The sequence below is a fragment of the Arachis stenosperma genome, chromosome 10 (genome assembly GCF_014773155.1).
Source record: "Arachis stenosperma cultivar V10309 chromosome 10, arast.V10309.gnm1.PFL2, whole genome shotgun sequence".
In the NCBI taxonomy this organism is placed as follows: Eukaryota; Viridiplantae; Streptophyta; class Magnoliopsida; order Fabales; family Fabaceae; genus Arachis; species Arachis stenosperma.
In genome coordinates, this window is record NC_080386.1 from 10,708,893 (window position 1) to 10,724,682 (window position 15,790).

The window sequence follows — 15,790 nt, forward strand, 5'->3', positions numbered from 1 at the left end:
AGATTATTTCAATTTTGCTTACGCAAATATTCATTCTTAAATACTAAAATAATATCTTCTACAAAATTTTTTGAGTACTCAATTGCGATACTTTTCCCTATTCACACATAATCATCAATGACATCAACAACTATTCTATATGCGAACATACACATTGTTGTATATTCTGTAGTGGACAAAATCCTTTCTTCCTCACAATATCACTTGTTGCTCGAAATATGGACTAATATTTGACAACGGTTTCATAATATAAAGAAAGATATTCCTTCTCATTGGAAATCTTCTTTGGAATATGTTAGCATGATACATTGACTCATCAAAAAATTAATCATTATAAAGACGTTCATGTCCTCCTTTATGATCTCTATCCATTCGATATAATTTTCATAAACAAGATGTATAATGTGAGTTAAAAATATAAACACTCTCACGGTATGTATATTTGGTAATTATTATATTTATTTTATTTATTCTTAAAAAAATTCTATTATGTATCGTATATACTTAAACATGTTATTTTATTATTTTTTAATAAAATAATCAAACACTAAAATAATTCAACTAGAATAGAATTATCAAATTTATATTAAAATGATCAAATTTTTTTTATAATCTTATAGTCCAATTTTAATAAATACACAAAATTATCCACAAATATTTTAAAAATAAAAAATTATTGGATAAGCAAATCAATTTTGTAACCAAGTCTAACAAAGTACCTCAAAATGCATTTTCCATTTATCTTATTCACGCATTCAACTTTCAGCATCTTCTTTATCTCATGCTCTTGTCATTTTTCTTCTATGTCGTTGTCATCTTCTTTTATGTATTTTTCTTTTTCTATTCTAATTCTCCATTCTTCTTCTATGTTTTCTCTTTCTCTCTTTTTTTTTTTTAATTTTTTTGATAGGTAACCACTCACAAAGTCCCGATAAAGGGAGGTGAGGGAAGCGGCATAAAATCTGTAGCTGAAGTAACAAACCAACCAATGAAGTTCAAACAAACAAGTCAAACATAGAAAGCAATCAACCTAAACCAAATCAACTACCGTCATATTCATACTCATCCCTTTAAAACTAACTCCTGTAACAGCTTGGTGCTCAACCAAGTCAACATCATTGCTATTCCAATTTCTTCTCATCTTTATTTCTTCACTACATTCTTTTATGCTCGTACTTTCTTATCTCACCTTTTTTATTTTGAATTCTTCATTCTTGACAATGTTAGCTATACACTTTGAAGCCATTTGATGTAGCCACTTCCCATTTTCTTCTCCATGATTCAAGTAGGCACTTAATCAATTAGTTCACTTTGTTTGTCCTAAATTCCTTCTTCTTGAATATTTTTTGTTTCTTGCATTCTAAATGCAACAGATTACTAAAAAAATTGATACCCAATCTTCTCTAATCTATCTCGATACCTTCATTCACTAATTCACATCCATAGTTCAAATCACTCTTTTGTTGTCTCATGACATACCCAATTGATTTGCCATCATTTTATTAATTTTCTATACATTTTTTATACTTTCACACAATAGCAACAACAACAACAACAACAATAACAATAACAACAACAGATAATTTCAGGTTTTTGTCAACAAATTACACACCAAATCACCAATTCATTGATTGTTAGATAATTCTACTAAATTTTCACAAAATCTATTTACCATATCCCTTGTGTATATGTGACCTATAAACAACACAAATGAAACACTCAAATTCTATTTTTTATTACAACTTTCAAAACCTACCAACGACTTTTTCTAAAGATTTGTGAAATTTTGAAAAGTTCATCTCCCGACATACAAAGGATGCCCCCTAAACTGCTCCAACCTCAGCCAAGTTCGAATTCTTCTCGCCCACAACCTTTGCACTAGAATTCTAAATAATGTTTCTTTCTCTATTTATTTATTTGTTTGTTTCTTTGTTATTTTGAGAATTTTATGAAGAAGAAGAAAAAAAAAGAGAAATAAAAGGAAAAAAATGTATAAAAAATATCCATTACATGAAACACAAACATTTTGTGCTAATAAATACATAAATATTTTATGACAAAGAAGAAGAAGAAAAAAAAAACATAAAAATTCACTACACAAATTACTGAAATTTTGTGATGATAAACACAAAAATCGTTTAAAGATAAACATAATTTTTTGAAGAGAAACTTAGGAAGAAAATATAATATATTATTGATGAAAAATACAAAAATTTACTAAGAAAAACATTAAGATTTTAATGTAAACACAATTTTAAAGAGAAATAAAATATGAAAATACAAAAATCTTACGACAATAAACACATAAATTTTTTTACGGTAAACATACAATCTTTTGAAGAAAAAGAAAAATTAGAAATTCATTGAAGGTAAATACACTTTTTTGAATAGTAACATAAGAAGAAAACACATAAGAAAAACACAAAAATTCTATGACAATAAACACATAATTTTTTTAGTGTAAAACATAAATTTTTGAAGAGAAACAAAGGAAGAAAACTAGGAATGTATATAAATTGGATCAGATATTAGATATTATTGCCAAAATCTTGATTAGATTCACAGTCAAAGTATCGGATTGGATATTTGTATTTGTTAGACTCAGATCTAATCTAATTTACAAATTTACAGATCATATCGGATATTGGATATTAGATGTTAGTGGTAAAAGACCAAAAAAATAAAATTTAACCTTTCTTTATAAAAAAGTGAAAAGAAAAATTATGTTCACTCGTGTAAATGTGTTTACTTTCAAAATATTATCAAAAAATATTTTCCTAAATAATAAAAAGAAAACAACCAAACTTATATGAATGATAATAGAAATAAAACAATGAGATTTAATTATCAACCTTCCAACAATAATAACAAGTAACAATGCAAATTTTAATATACCAATATTTCAAGAATGAATATAAGTTGGAAACTAAACCAAATAAAAAGGAACACTTAAACATTGTAATGTAATAAAATTTCACATGATATAATATTTTTATTATTTAATCAGATATGCGAATTAGAGACGTGTATATAATTCTAAACTCTGATGCCTGATCCTACTTATCTATGGATTGGGTCGAAGCATATCCATAAAATTCGGATCGGATATAAATAAATACCATAGATATTGCAAATTAGATCTAAATTAGTTCACCCTCTCAAAAAATTGTGAAACAAAAAAAGGAGAGAAAATGCAAACAAAAAGAAGAAACAATAAAAAAAATCAGCAACATTTAGAGGAAGAAGATGAAGAAACACATAGCAGCAAAAGAATGAGAAGCGTGTAATTCACCCGCAAGTTGTATAAATAACTTTCGCTCAGGTAGATAATTTACTTTGAATTGATTAGCAAAACGACTTGGTCATCAAGCATGAAAATAAATCGATGCTAATCTTATTAAAATTTTTTTCTTAAAAAATATTGAAAATGAAAGGCACATATATAGATTTTTTAAAAAATAAATTAAATATAATATTTACGGATATAGATATGGGTAGGGATTTTTTTTGCTGCGTTACATATATGGTCTGCATATAAAACGAGAAAAATTCTAAACGTATCTCATCGGTATTAAGGACAAGATAACTAAGTACATTGTAACATCCAAACTTTTTGAATCAAGTTATTTTTTATAACTAATTAATTAATTAAAATGGTAACGATTTAAGATTTGAATTTAAAATTTAAACATATGAAAACACTAACGGTAGTAAATCTCTAACCGACAATAAACAACCTTTTAAAATATAGTCCTAATTAATTCTACATTTATTAGATTTAAATGATATTTAGTTATATGAAAAGATAAGAATACTAGCTCTATTTCTTAAGTTCAGTATAAAATTAAATTCAAATTAAATTAGGTAGATAAATCGGTTACAAGTTTAAAATAGAAAATCGCGCTCTTATCAGCCAGCCTGATATACTAACAGTATTTTGAGAATATCTCAAGCTGTGGTTATCCGATTGACTTTCTTTAAGATTCATTTTAAAGCTAATTAATTTCTCTATAAATTTATCTCTAATATATATTTTCAAATTCCAAATGTATAAAACGTTATAGGGCTCACAAAGTGACAATTCAGATTGAAGATTTCACCTAAATGCCTCCTAACAAAATCTGAACATACCTGAGAGCTATTTGATCATTTCTTTCTCATTCTATTCCCCTTTTTATACAAAATATTATAGTATACACAATTTCTAGCTATAGAACAAGTCTTTCTTTACTAACAAACTGCATCTATTTGCATCGTAATACCTATCAGAACTTTACTCGAGGTAGGAAATTTTATGCTAATTTTTATATGTCATATGTTAAATATTTTTGGATATAGATGTTAGCATTACATATCATGATATAATGTCTCTTTTTTTCATAAGCATTATGTATTATAATAACAATCTTATGTGCATTAAAGAACTGAGGGAATGATCCTTCGATAAGGGAAGGTGACCCCCAAAGACAAGATAATCGAGATGATCATTCGGTAAGGGAAGGTGATCGGCAAGCCTTTGGGATAAGAACCTTCGGTAAGGGAAGGGGACTATCCCATCAATTTTATATAATAATATATATTTGTTGATATGACTCCCTTCTTGTGTATGTCTAAATAACATTGATTGTAAATTGAACTGAGGGAATGATCCTTCGGTAAGGGAAGGTGACCCCCAAAGACAAGATATTGATATGATCCTTCGGTAAGGAAAGATGATCGATTGAGATGATCCTTTGATAAGGGAAGGTGATCGCCAAAACGTTTGGGATAAGAACCTTCGGTAAGGGAAGGGGACTCCCACCCTTTATATCGGTTTGAGCTCAATACCTTCCATAAAAGTTACGAGAAAAAGTAATGAAAAGTACAGTGAAAAGTGTGATCATGATTATTCTTCTTTTATCTTTTTTTAATTATGTTTATTATTGCTTTCAAAGATCCTTCTTTATCCAAAGTTCCTTTTTGTATGATGTATGATATTGTTTAAGATTTTTATTTTATTCAGATATATTCTGTTTGACTTATCTATGCCAATGTTACTATTTTTCTCTTATTTATTATTTATTTTGCCTTGCTTTATGGCCTATGAGAACATCATACCAAGGTTTATAAGTTTACCTTTATATGTTTTAATGCTATAGACATTTTGTATGCATCACACATGTCATAACATAAGTAAAATGAGAAGCAAATAAAAGTCACACCACTCCGACTAACAAGGACTTTTGAAAATAATAATTGAACAACATTGCATTATCACTATTTTTATTTTAAAATTCGGAGTGGTTGGAGATAGATACGATGACACCATATAGATAAACTATTGAGAAACTTTTGTTTCTCACCCCTCTCTCCGTACCATCTTCAGGAACGATGCAGTACAAAGCAATACACTGCTCAGTTGAGTTGAGGTGAAAAGACAAGTGCACTATTAGGAGCAAGCTATCGAGGACGTAGATACAAAACATTAAGCATTTACCTTAAGAAGGAAGAATATGCGATTGTTTTAGCCATAGTTATACAAATTAAGAGAATTAGGATTTTCTCTGTGTCTTGTTTTATTTTTATTGACTGATTGCAATTATAACTATGATGTTTCTTGTTATGATTATTTGATATGAGTAAAGCTTGTGATTGTTGTACCTTCATAGTTTAGCACACCCGTTTTTCATGTTAGTATTTTTAGATCACTTATATTTTTCAACTAGTAACTATTCTAATAAAAACTAATTATTCGATGTTTTTATATATAAATTATTTTATATAAATATTTCATATGTGTTTTAAAAACAAAATTTTGCAAGGTTTTGAATATCAGCTACTAAATATAATTCAAATAAAACTTAACTCAGTTTAAAAGTATTAAGGTGTTACATACACGCTAAAAGCATATCATGTCTGCAAACGAGATAAGACACGAACATTACATTATATGTATCTCATTTGCATTGAAGACGACATACGTTCATAACTATGATGTCCTCACTACAAATGAGATAAGTATAGTGTAGTACCTATATAAGTGTCTCATGTGGGACGAGTTAGAAGCCTCTATTTTGTCTTTTAGTACACTTTTTTAGCAATTTTTTATTTTGAAAGATTTTTTTAGGACTTTTCGGTCTCAGCAATGTATTCATCATCCAGCTTAGAGTCATCCTCCATGTGTTCGCTTGGTGTAACGTAATGGAATGGAAATGCTGTTATCGGTGGATCTAATACTGTGGAGGTAAACGGACTGGAAACATCGCTACTAGTCTCATCGACCTCGACATACAACTCCATGACTTGATGTGCTAAGATTCTCCCACGAACCTCGAACATCACACACGCATGGTCATTGCCTATAATCTTAAAAAAGCATGAATATGAAGTTTCCGTTTGCCAAGACTGCATGGGATTTATACCATGTATTCCTAACCTTCTTTTGACCCCAAAAACCCAACCTCAAGGATATCAATACAAAGAGTTCGAAACAACACAAGGTCAAGAAATTTGAGCACAATCCCTTCGTCAGTATTTTTAATACAACCATATAGATAAACACTCACAATAATATACTCACTACTAGATATATTGAAAGAATATCAGAAAAGAATTGAAATGACTCAAGATCTACATTGCAGTTGGCATGAATGAGCTCTTTATATATTCAAAATTTTTATGTCATGTTCCTATCACGTGTGCACAGATTACAGAGTATTTATAAACATATCTCAGCCTCAATAAGCACAAATAGTACTGAAGCGTAACGAGATATACAAGGTTGGCATCTATGAATTTATCTCGTATGCAAGTATGATACATTATTAGATTTTATTGAAGATGTGATGCATTCATAAGTATCCCAGTTTCTTTGCAAACGAAGTATGTAAAGTAGAGAGTTTTTTTTTACTTATTTATATATTCATAAATAATATATTTTGCTATTTATTTTTCTATTTAGAGTTACTACACATACAAGTCTTTTTGGTAACCAAATCTAACCAAGTTGGGCTAAACTCAACAAAAATCAGTTTCATTAGTGGAGCATGAATACATGCTCCAACTACGTGAAACGGTTCCCACATTCCTCTCCTTCTTCTTCGCGTTTCTCCTCCTTCTTCTTCTTTTCTCTTTCTTCTTCGCGTTCTTCCTCCTTCTTCTTTGGGTTTGTTCTTCTTCTTCGCGCGTTTCCTTCTCATCGTTGTTCTTTTATTGTTGGTGCTGTATTTTTTTTCTTTTTCTCCTCCTCTTTCTAGTGATTTTGCATCATTATGCATTTTTTTATTTGATTTTTTTTGTTTTTATTCTTGTTAAGAGAGTAAATGAGAAGGTAAAACAAGAAGAAAAAAATGAACAAGAAAAGAAGAAGGAAGAGGAGGAGTTTTGAGTTATTATTAAGTAATTTTGGTGCATTCTGGAATAAGATAAAATTTTGGTTTGTATTTATTTTGAATTGAGTTTGTTTGTGTGTCGTCGTCATTAAGTAATTTCAGTGCATTTGGATTTGAATTTGGTGCATTCTGGATTTAAATAAGGTGCACTTGTGGTCTGAATTTGTTTTGAACTGAGTTTATTTGTGTGTCGTCATCATTAAGTAGTTGTGGTGCATTCTGGATTTAAATAAGGTATACTTGTAATCTGAACTTGTTTTAAACTGAGTTTATTTGTGTGTCGTCATTATTAAGAAATTTCGGTGCATTTTGAATTTGAACTGTTATACTTATAAAAAGAAGACAACGATAATGAAAGAGAAAAATAAGAAAAAAGGAGAAGGAGAAAAAAAAAAGCAACAGCAGTGGCTTCTTCTTTAAGTGTGCTAAAAGTCATTCCAACCTTTGAAACAAACGGACACAAAAAAAACAGAAAACTTATAAGCACGACACCAAAAATAATTTTATAAGTTTTAAAAAATGTACCGAAACTACCATCAAATGTAACATAAATAGATTCATCGTAACAAAAATTCAAAACTCCAACATTCCATTCAAATTCAAACCATGAACACTGATTTTTACAAAGAAAAACAAAATTATTCAATTCGTAGACAAAACAACTATATCAACATGAACTACTAACCAACTATATTAACGAGATTCGAACCAAACTTCATCCACTTGATTTGTTTCAAAACAATAATTCAATTCGCTCTAATTCAACTGACAGTGTGAACTTGCATAATTCATTGTCTTTGAAAATGAAATACCTGCTTAAATCTGATTTCACAACTTGATTTAAAAAAAATTGATCCTCGTATTCAAATCAGATTAAAGAGCATTGATCATGAACGAAGAAAACACATAGAACAAAGAAAATACAGTGAAGGAAGAGAACATAGAGAATGTAGAGAAGAAAGAGAACTCAGAAAATGTTAAAAGAATTTGAAAAAAAAAAAAGAAATCCGCATAAAAAATGCATTTATATATAGTCGGGCGTTAAGTCAAAATGTTGTTAGAAATAGTGACGCGTGAAGCTGAATTAGGTTATAGCAACTTGGTTGATTATAGGGGTGTGCATGGGTCGGGTGAAACCGGGTTTGATGTGACCCAGATCCGACCCGAAATATATACCGGGCATATTTATTCGACCCGAACCCGACCCTAAACCCAATGAAATCTATACACTTTCGGGCCACGATTATACCGGGTAAAAACCAGGTGAAAATCGGGCCGTTAACATTACATTACCTTGATACCTTCTTATAAACTAGCATGTGAAAATATCCAAATTTCCAAGACTCTAACCATTATTTGACATGGTAAAATTTACTTGGAAAAATATAACAAGAACCAACTATTCTCTAAAATTAAAGCATAGCCATAATCAATACTAATATTGTCTAATAACACCAAATATTTAAATCAATACAAATAACACAATATTATACATTAGTCTAAAATCTTATGCATTTTAAACATAAAACATTAACTTACAGTCTTATAATAACTAATAACACAAAATATTAAGGTTTACAATACTTAAATTCCACATAAGAATAGTCATCATCCATCACTAATAACACAAAATATTAATTGTGTATGATGACTAGGCCGACTTTGGGTGACCCAAGCCATGACCCGGATCCGACCCAAAATAATGACCGGGTCTATTTTTGAGACCCTTATCCGGCCCTAAGTCCAGTAAAATTACACCAAAATAACCTTTTAAATGCTTGAAATCGGGTCGGATTTTCGGGTTAGATCGGGCCATGCGCACTTTAGTTGATTAAATGACTTGAATATAAAGTTTTATTGTTTGGATATATATTCTTTTAAAAAAATCCCACTATATAAGAAGAGAAAGAGAAAGAGAAACAGAAAGAGAAAGATAAAAGGCTAAAATAGTTCATTCCGTTTCATTCATTCTCACTCTCAAAAATCTCTCTCCTCTCTCAATTCTCTCCTCATCACATTGCAAGCACCCCACCACACACTCCTTCGTTAATTCATCAACAAAAGAAAAAAAAAACCAATCTCTGTTCACTTTTGTTTCATCCCAAAGCTCTTAACTTTTCCTTTCATCCAGAAGCGTTGAAACTCTCTCTTTCTCTCTCTCTCTCCCCCTTTCTCCCTCTGCATTTCTCTTTCCACCGATGGTGCTGATTGAGTCTCAGGAATCGTTGGTGTCTCTGATACGTAATCACCATCTCTTCCCTTTCTCTCTTAATCGATCGGTGGCGATCGTAATGCCACTAATCGCAAACTTATTGAGCATGTGAATTTTGTTCTGGATTCTCTGTTTTTTTTTCCTCTTTATTCCGTTTTTCCCCCAATTTTTGGTTGCGTATTCAGGGCAACTGCACTTGTCAAATTTGGTTACTCTGATCTTTGAACAACACACCTAAAAAAGAAGAATAGTTATAAAAAGAAAAGATTTTTACGCTTACCGATGAATAATTGATTGAAACAAATTGGTTCTAATTTGCAAGTCCCCTGTTTCTGGGTTTTTGCTAGCTATGGAGGGAGATTATGATATGTTCCTTCGTTTTGATTGCTATGATCTCACTTTGATGAATCATGATGAGTTCACGTGAAGGAGGGGTTTCACAAATTTGGTTGCAAATTTGTAAATTTTCCTTTTACTTTTTGTTTTGGAATATACCTTTCATTAAGGGGAATGATTACTGTTACTTCTCCTCAAAGTTTTCGTCTTTCAATTCAGCTTCACATATACATCCCCTTATTTAATGCTTTTTCTCTTCACCTGAGTCATCTAAAATCCGAATCATCTGTTTCATGAAATGATCGGTGATGATTTTATTACCTTTTTTATTTTTTCAATTAATTTTTTTGAAGTGATTTTCTGTGTTTCTGATCATAGGAGATAAAAAAACCAGTTTCATGATTCTAAGTGTCTAAACCAATTGCATGGCCTCTGGTGCTTGTAATTGATAGTGTTTTTACCAAATGGAAGTAGTTGGTCCTATGATTCAGAATTTTTCTTTTTTTGTTTTTTTTTTTTGTTTCTTAAACTGTGTCACATAATGAGTTTATGCAAGTATGTTTTTTCTTTGTAGGTTTGAGACCTGAGATTTGCTAGTCAATTATATTTTTGAGGTACACACTTTAGTTAGAGAAACAGAGAAATTAAATTGAAGTTAACTAATGTAGTAGCATTAATAATAAATTTGCACATATTCTTTCTTGTGTTTGTGTTTTTTTGTTCCATAATTATCAGAAGTTTAGATCATTTCCACTGCAAAAAGTTTGGGCACTGCAAAAGGTTTCTTGGCAGTGCCCAATGGATGCCACAACAAGCGGAACCCCAACTATACAATACCATCATAACATCCCTGACCAGCCAATCACAACTGCCATTGTTGTTGCCACACCAATTCCAACATTTCAAAGGCAGCAACGCCATTGCTTCGGGGACGCGTCCCCGGGGGAGTTTCCCTTGTCTGCTAACCCCTCCATTGTCCTTCATGTCCTCACAGCATGTAATTTGGACCCTCAAGACCTTGCCAAACTAGAGGCAAGTCCTATGCTTATTATTATTATTATTATTAAGTAGCCAAAAATGGAATGTGTTTGATAGAAAACTAAAGCTTTTAACTTTCCATTGCACTGAATTCATTAAAAGTTTCAAAAAATTTTCCACTTTTAACTATTTGAAAAGTGCCCTACTATTTAGCAAAACCCTTCTAATACTAACAGAAGCTTGGAAATTGCTTCTCTGGAGTGAACTTCTTTCTAAAGTGACGAAATGAGGTTGTATAGGGCCTTTGATCATTTAATGATTATGAATTGTTTTATTGGTCTGAGGGTGGATACTCTCTCACTTTCACACTTTAGAGATATTAGTCTCATTGTAGAGGAGAATTATCCGCCATTATGAAGCTGTTATTGAATTATAGACCAAATGCCAATAATTCTGCCTTTGGTTCTGATTTTGCTGCTATAGGCAACATGCTCTTTCTTCAGGCAGCCAGCAAACTTTGCCCCTGATTTCGATTTGTCCTTGTCGGAGATTGCTGCGCTGGACATGTGTCAAAAGAGGGCCATATTTAAGCCAATGTCCACAGAACAAAGGGAAGATTTGAAGCGAAGATGTGGAGGCTCATGGAAGTTGGTGCTGAGGTATTTGCAAGCCGGAGAAGCATGTTGCCGGAGGGAGAAGTCACAGGCAATAGCAGGTCCTGGTCATAGCATTGCTGTGACGTCAAATGGAGTTGTTTATTCATTCGGTTCCAACAGTTCAGGACAACTAGGGCATGGCACCACTGAGGAGGAATGGCGGCCTCGGCCGATAAGGTTGGAAAACATTTGGACATTCCTTTATCCTTACAGTATATCCTGTAAGGATAACCGGAAAGTGAACTAGTTGATTTAAAGTTAACAGAACTCCCATTGTGTTTCAGAACCTTGCAAGGCATTCGAATTATACAAGCTGCTGCTGGTGCTGGGAGGACCATGTTGATAAGCGATTTGGGGCAAGTTTATGCATGTGGCAAAGATTCTTTTGGGGAAGCCGAGTATGGAGGTCAAGGGTCTAAAATGGTTACAGCTCCACAATTAGTAGAGTCTTTAAGAAACATATTTGTTGTACAGGCTGCAATTGGGAATTTTTTCACAGCTGTGTTATCAAGAGAAGGAAGGGTTTATACATTTTCTTGGGGTAGTGATGGAAAACTTGGACACCACACCGATCAAAGTGATGTGGAACCCCATCCTTTATTAGGAGCTCTGGAAGATATTCCAGTGGTGCAAATTGCTGCTGGATATTGCTACCTTCTTTGTCTGGCTTGTCAACCTAGTGGAATGTGAGCTCCAACTACATTTCTTTTCTTAACATGTTGCATATTTTGTTTGACAAGAAGAAAAATAGTTTTGGTAGTTATGTGATCCAATTCGGGCTTTGTTTCATGCTCAAATTTTAAAGCACTTTTTCGGGAATTTACAGGTCTGTATACTCAGTTGGTTGTGGCCTGGGAGGCAAGCTTGGACACGGTTCAAGAACTGATGAGAAGTACCCTCGTTTGATCGAACAGTTCCAGTTGTTAAACCTTCAACCAATGGTGGTTGCTGCTGGTGCATGGCATGCTGCTGTTGTAGGACGGGATGGCCGAGTGTGCACATGGGGATGGGGCCGTTATGGTTGCTTGGGGCATGGGAATGAAGAATGTGAATCAGCACCTAAGGTTGTGGAAGCATTGAGTAATGTCAAAGCTGTTCATGTTGCAACGGGAGATTACACAACCTTTGTAGTGTCTGATGATGGTGATGTGTATTCATTTGGCTGTGGGGAATCTGCTAGTCTTGGACACAATGCTGGAATCGACGAACAGGTCGGTCTGCTATGTTTTCTTATTTGAAAATTGAAAGAAAGTTGCTTTCAAATGTGTTTCACATTTCTTCCTTCCCCAATAGTTGCATAGTTTTTCCAATGTAAGCCATGGACCTCACTCTTAGTTACACATGTGCCTCTCTGATGCCTTAAAATAAAGCCGCGAGTAATAGCAATTGGTAACATTCAATTTTAGGATAATCTTTATCTGTCGAACAATGACTAGACATTTCTCTCAAAAAGAAAAACAAAATTGATTGATGTTTGTTTGTGTGCAGGGCAACAGACATGCAAATGTGTTGAGTCCGGAGCTCGTAACATCGCTGAAACAGATCAATGAAAGGGTGGTACAAATTAGCTTGACGAATTCCATATATTGGAATGCTCACACCTTTGCCCTAACCGAATCTGGAAAGCTGTACGCATTTGGGGCCGGAGACAAAGGACAGCTAGGAATTGAGCTTGTTGCAAACCAAACCGAAAGGGGAAATCCAGAAAGGGTCGACATCGATCTTGGTTAAATTGTTTGTGCCTGCACCACTAGCTTTCAAATTCTTTTGAATCATGCCATTCTCTAATTTATGGTAACCATGCACAGGTTTAGTGTTTTAAGTTTCAGTTTCTACTTTGTAAATATAATCAAAGAATGCACTCAGAAGGTCCAAAGTAGGTAAACAACTAACAAGGGCCTTTAACTTATGTTTTATGGGTTGTTGATATTTCTCGTAGGATTGTTCTGCACGTTGATAGATGATACATTTGTGAAGGTTTATTTTCAGTGTTAGTTGTTGTCTTCAATTGTTTCTCATAGATCATTTGTCAAGTTTAGCATTCATGCATCATGAAAGGACTCATGCTTTGGATTTATCTACTCTTTAAGTATTTGAAACTAGTTGCAAGTGATTATCTTCCGGGGAAGGTAATACTAGGATGATATATATTATTATTATTTACTTTCTATTTTCCGGAGTGAAACCAATGTATCCGTTGTGGGAGCAGTGACTAATCCTCTTTCCATTAATGGAGCTCTCTTTGCGGGTAAGTGTTGGTTATGAGATGCGGATAGATTTCGAATCTCCATCACTTGGTTAAGTGACTTATTAAATTTGGATATTCTTACTAAATTTTAGTGCACAAAGTAATGTCTTTTTTCTTTCTCTTTTAGATTTATTCTAAAATTAACGTGAATGCTGAAATGACATTAAGACCATCTTCAGTAGGAATTCATCTCAATTCCTGTTTATGGCCCACCTATCATAAAAAGTAACTCCACATCAGTTTTTGCGTCATAAACAGTAAATAGGAACTCAAAACATCTCTCTTTTCTCCATTAGGAAGAACTAACTTTAGTCCTTGTTATGGTTTCACTTAATTAATTAATTAATTAAAATATTTGAAATTAATGTAATTAATTTTTTTCAATAATATAATTTAAATTTATTAAATTTAAAAATAATTCACTATTATTGTGAAATTGTCATATGTGTTCAATCAAGTCCTCTTTCAATTGTTTATGCTGTTGCTTATTTCGAAGATGGGCATTTTTTTGGAGAAATTGATGATATGGTGCGAAATCTTCTTCTCCCAGCTGAGGTTGTGATAAACCATTTTCGACATCATCATATTCTAAGTCTTGAGCAAAATTTCCTGCATAAGTGTCTCTTTCATCCTCAACAATCATATTATGCAATATAATACAAGCTCTCATTATGTTGGCAAGCTTCTTCTTTTCCCAAAAACGAGCTAGACCACGTATAATTGCAAAGCGTGCTTGCAACACTCCGAATGCTCGCTCCACATCTTTTCTTTGCCCTTCTTGGTATTGTGCAAATAACTTGCGTTTTTTCCCTTGTGGTTTTGAGATTGATTTGACAAATGTGACCCATTCAGGATAAATACCATCTGCTAAATAGTATCCCATAGTATAATTATTACCATTAATAGTATAATTTACCTTCGGAACACGATCGTTTAGAATATCATCGAACACTGGAGAACGATCTAATACGTTGATATCGTTATTTGAACCAGAAACTCCAAAGAATGCATGCCATATCCAAAGGTCTGAAGATGCTACAACCTCAAGTACTATGGTTGCAACCCCACGATAACCACTCATGTACATACCTTTCCACGCTTTTGGACAATTTTTTCATTGCCAATGCATGTAGTCAATGCTACCCAACATGCCAGGGAAGCCACGACCCTCCGCCATTTGTAGCAGGTGTTGTATGTCATTTGGTTTGGGTTTTCGCAAGTATTCATCCTCGAACATTGAAATGACACCTTCAACAAATTTTTCCAAGCATTCAATTGTAGTGCTCTCGCCTATGCGCACATAATCATCAACAGCATCGGCTCCTACGCCATATGCTAACATCCGTATCGCAGCGGTACATTTCTGGAGTGGCGACAAGCCTCTTCTTCCAGTTGCATCAACCCTCTGTTGGAAATATGGATAAACGTTTGAGAGAGCGTCTACTATCCGAATGAACACATGTCTTCTCATTCGAAATCTCCGTCAAAAAATGTCAGCATTATACACCGGTTCATCTGCAAAGTAATCTTGAAAAAGGCGATCATGTCCTGCTTCTCGATCTCTATTGATCCATCTACGAGTAATTGGGATAGAGCTTCTATCGATGTCTTCTTCTTCTGAATCTTGGAGTAAACACTCATCGATCCAATTATCTATGACTGTGTTATCTTGCTGTCTTCTTTTGCCATACAAAGCCTTATTAAACATATCATCAAAATTTCTAGCCATATTTAGAAATGTAATTTTTAGTTCTCTTTCGAGGTGAGAAACAAGAGTTGAAGTGGAGTTGCAGAGTCATTGATAGTTGATATTTATAAGTGTGTCTGCAATAAGTACCTTAACGGCTAGTTAACGGCTAGTTTTGCAACGGCTAGTTTTGCAACGGCTAGTTTTGCAACGGTCACTTTCATGAACAATAAGGGCACAATAATATTGACTAATTTAAAAACTTACATCAGAAGTAAATAAAACAAACTACATCATAAACCA

At 33.0% G+C, this 15,790-nt stretch overlaps 1 protein-coding gene and 1 pseudogene across 2 annotated transcripts; one reads left to right on the top strand and one right to left on the bottom strand.

Annotated features, from left to right (window-relative positions):
• Nucleotides 1-9,327: 9,327 nt before the first annotated feature.
• LOC130955561 (ultraviolet-B receptor UVR8-like) lies at nucleotides 9,328-13,570 on the top strand. 2 transcript variants are annotated; one of them, XM_057882449.1, is made up of 7 exons: nucleotides 9,328-9,611; nucleotides 10,493-10,532; nucleotides 10,654-10,950; nucleotides 11,380-11,729; nucleotides 11,837-12,238; nucleotides 12,379-12,763; nucleotides 13,041-13,570. In XM_057882449.1, exons 3-7 carry the CDS (start codon nucleotides 10,717-10,719, stop codon nucleotides 13,281-13,283), a joined length of 1,614 nt encoding a protein of 537 aa, XP_057738432.1. In that variant the 5' UTR covers nucleotides 9,328-9,611; nucleotides 10,493-10,532; nucleotides 10,654-10,716; the 3' UTR covers nucleotides 13,284-13,570. The 2 variants fall into 2 exon arrangements, with proteins under 2 accessions (XP_057738432.1, XP_057738433.1); XM_057882450.1 differs by having other exon boundaries at nucleotides 9,328-10,532.
• Nucleotides 13,571-14,239: 669 nt separating this feature from the next.
• Nucleotides 14,240-15,529, bottom strand: LOC130956742 (uncharacterized; annotated as a pseudogene).
• Between the last annotated feature and the right edge of the window lie 261 nt (nucleotides 15,530-15,790).

What these genes read in the sequence shown, in the direction of transcription:
- LOC130955561 (XM_057882450.1), top strand. Translation starts at nt 10,717, where the DNA reads ATGGATGCCACAACAAGCGGAACCCCAACTATACAATACCATCATAAC. An exon ending in AAGACCTTGCCAAACTAGAG is followed by an intron (nt 10,951 to 11,379) that starts GCAAGTCCTATG and finishes TTGCTGCTATAG; the next exon opens with GCAACATGCTCTTTCTTCAG. An exon ending in ATGCTGGAATCGACGAACAG is followed by an intron (nt 12,764 to 13,040) that starts GTCGGTCTGCTA and finishes GTTTGTGTGCAG; the next exon opens with GGCAACAGACATGCAAATGT.